A 3,045-nucleotide genomic window follows, 5' to 3' on the forward strand; every position below is an offset into this window, starting at 1 on the left:
GCCAACGAGAAGACCAGGCAGGCGGAGGAGGCGCTGGGCAACGCTGCCGTCGATGCTCGAGAGGCAAAGAGCAAGGCGGAGGACGCCGAGAGGATAGCCAGTAATGTGCAGAAGGTAAAGCGGCGGCTCGTCATTGGCCTGTGTCAGCTCGCCGGTTTCTCTCCTCTCACTGTGATTAAACTCGTGTCCTCGCAGGGCTCCGCCAAGACCAAAGAGGAGGCGGAAAAAGCCTTCCAGGACACCACCAATCTCGACAACGAGGTCAACGACTTGATGGCACAGCTGACCGACGCCGAGAAGGAGCTCAAGGAGAAGAAGGCCCAGGCCGACCAGGACATGATGATGGCGGGGATGGTACGACTCGCTCGTCACTGAACTCCCAGACTCTTTCTCCGGACATTATAAAAAGTTTAACATCCGTGTTCCTGTCCTCAGGCTTCAAACAGTGCAAAGGACGCCGAGGATAACGCCCGCAAAGCGAAGAGTACAGTGAAGACGGTCCTGAAGGTCATCACGGACCTGATGAACCAGCTCGGTAAGAACACCAGTCGAGCTGCAGCACCTGAACTTCTGAGAATGACTCGTTTCTTCGGGAGAAACCATAACGCTGCCTTTTTAATTAAAGAACTGAGCGATTGACGGGGAAACTAACTGCGGTTTTGTTTCGTGTGCAGGAAACATCGATAAGATCGACCTGAGCAAACTGAATGAGATCGACGAGTCGCTGAAGAAGGCCAAGGGCGAGATGGACAAAAGCGACCTGGAGAACAAGCTTAAGGAGCTGAACAACGTGGCGCAGACTCAGGAGGCGATGATCAACGACTACGACCGGCAGATCCGCGAGATCCGCGCCGACATCGCCAACCTCAACGACATCAAGAACACATTACCCGAAGGCTGCTTTAACACGCAGTCCCTGGAGAATCCTTAACCCTAACCCCGCCCTTCTCTTCCTCTAGCCCCGCCCCTTGCCCCACACTCACATCTAACACTCCGGCGAGCACGCCGCCTTTTACCAAAAACACTTTTTGTTTCAGATTTTTTTTTCTTTGACGAGACAGAAGCCGACGTGTGAAACCGTGATCACGTTTTCAGCCGCCGAGAAGCAGCTGATTTTTTTTTTCCCGAGACGCAGGGGCGTGGTTACGCTCGAACGAACTAAACGGCGTTGAGAAGCCGTGCGGAGGAACCAGAACCACGAACCCGACGTGACTGCAGCCGTCTGCTCCACAGCAGGAAGTTTGAGCGACGCAGGAAGCTCTGCCCGCATTTCTGTTTTCTGTGTCCCACCAGCCATTTCCCATCATGCCCAGGGGCGCTTTCGCAGCGTCCGCTCACTGAACGCCACTGCCTCCTCTAACCGGCAAACACAGTGAAGGAACCCTCGCTTTTCCTCTGAAGCTACGTGCCCATGCAAACAGCAGGAGACCTCCTCATCCTGCACCTCCTCCGACAGTGTTTTCTCCTCCAAACAGGTTAAAGATGCAAACTCGGCCGCTCCGCGACGAACCGCAGAAATCCAAAATCATTTCAAAACTAAACTCGTTTCTAGACGACGCATCGCGATGATATCAAGATTTCTCGTCAAGCTTGCAAAAAATTAAAAATGTAAAACTTGGAATATTGAGCCTGAAGATGTAAAGCCGGGAGATTCTCTCGAGTTACGAAGGTAAAATGAAAGCGCCGTCATGACTGTGAGAGATGTGAGATTCAGGATGTTGTTAAAAAGATAAAATGCCGAGTGAGCGTTTTTACCCAGAATGGCTCTAAAACGCTGATTTCTTTCTTGCAATGAGATGAAATCTCGATGTTATTTCGATGTTCTTGACGATTTCCTGTCGCAAGACGATCTGGGAGAGCGACGCGAGCATTGCTGCTCCTCGGTGTCGATAAGCTGTCGCAGGTGTTTGGCAGGAAGTCTTTTCAGTTTTGTGTTTTCGGGGCTTTTCCTGCTTCGTCTTCGGCGCGCTCTCCACGCTTCAACGCTCCCGTCTGGACTGTCACGCGTTAACGCTTCGCTCCAGGCTCGATCCAACACTATGCAACTTTGTACATTTTGCGTAGCGAGAGTTTTATCTGATACACTGGTGCTAATAATAATTATTTCAAATGTTCTATTTTTGTGTGAATGTTTTTTTATTATTCTGACACAGAGTGAGGAACTTTTGTCGTGTGTAAATATCTGATGATTCAGGACGGGCTGATTTTCTCCACCCTGCAAACAGCCTCCATCACAATCAATCAACGGGAACCTCCAGCATAAATATCTATAAATATCTATAAATATGAATATCTCATCACATGTGCCTAGTTATTATTATTATTATTATTATTATGCTTGCTTGTATACAAGGCTCCGTGTTGCTGCCTCATAGCGACACCATTACGTTTGTGTTTTTGATTCTCGTGTTAGTTTTCACCCTCTCACCAATCAGGTTGTTTTTTGAGTGGGCGTGGCCTGCCTCACCAGTCATTTCACTGAATGGAGTTAACAAGTCACATGTGGCTAAAGTAGCTTTTGATTAGTGTTTTTGTGCCTTAATATTAAAGTTCCTGCGAGGGCGTCCATGCTTTCATTTTGTCCTCGTGTCGGTACTGAAGCAGGTTTTTCTTTTTGTTGTTTAAAAATCAGGTCCCAAACAGAATTTAAAATGCCACTAGACTATTGTGCTTTTATTTTGAAACCCCCTCCCCTGACCAGTACTGGGGAGGCTTTTGTCTGTTTTTATTTCCCTCCTCCATCCATTCGGCCGCTCTGCAAGTGGTGCAGCTCGCGTGATGTATAAACAGTATTTTAAGTTATAATGAACCGCTTATTCGTTTTGCACCGCCCCCCACGTCGCCTCAGACGGTGATGTGCGAGCTGCGCGGCGTGCAGGGCCGCACGTCTGCAGCCCTGTGAGGACCTGAACCACCCGAGTGTTTGTTCTTGTTTGTGCCCACGTGCCTGTAAATCCAAACGTAACATTTGAATAATAAATAAATAAATTCCTACAGTTTGTCCGCGTGTGCTCCTGTTTTCTCAGCAGACTGTAACACAAAGAC

At 48.8% G+C, this 3,045-nt stretch overlaps 1 protein-coding gene across 1 annotated transcript in view; it reads left to right on the forward strand.

Moving 5' to 3' along the window:
* lamc1 (laminin, gamma 1) overlaps positions 1–2,616 on the forward strand; it is a 44,720-nt gene extending 42,104 nt beyond the window's left edge. The window contains exons 22-25 of the mRNA XM_005751361.2: positions 2–114; positions 196–354; positions 436–535; positions 675–2,616. Coding sequence (XP_005751418.1) covers positions 2–114; positions 196–354; positions 436–535; positions 675–931 — 629 coding nt within the window. The 3' untranslated portion in view covers positions 932–2,616. The remainder of the gene's footprint in view (position 1; positions 115–195; positions 355–435; positions 536–674) is intronic.
* Positions 2,617–3,045: the final 429 nt, after the last annotated feature.

Source organism: Pundamilia nyererei, unplaced genomic scaffold (assembly GCF_000239375.1).
Source record: "Pundamilia nyererei isolate P.nyererei 1_Seehausen unplaced genomic scaffold, PunNye1.0 scaffold00307, whole genome shotgun sequence".
NCBI lineage: Eukaryota > Metazoa > Chordata > Actinopteri > Cichliformes > Cichlidae > Pundamilia > Pundamilia nyererei.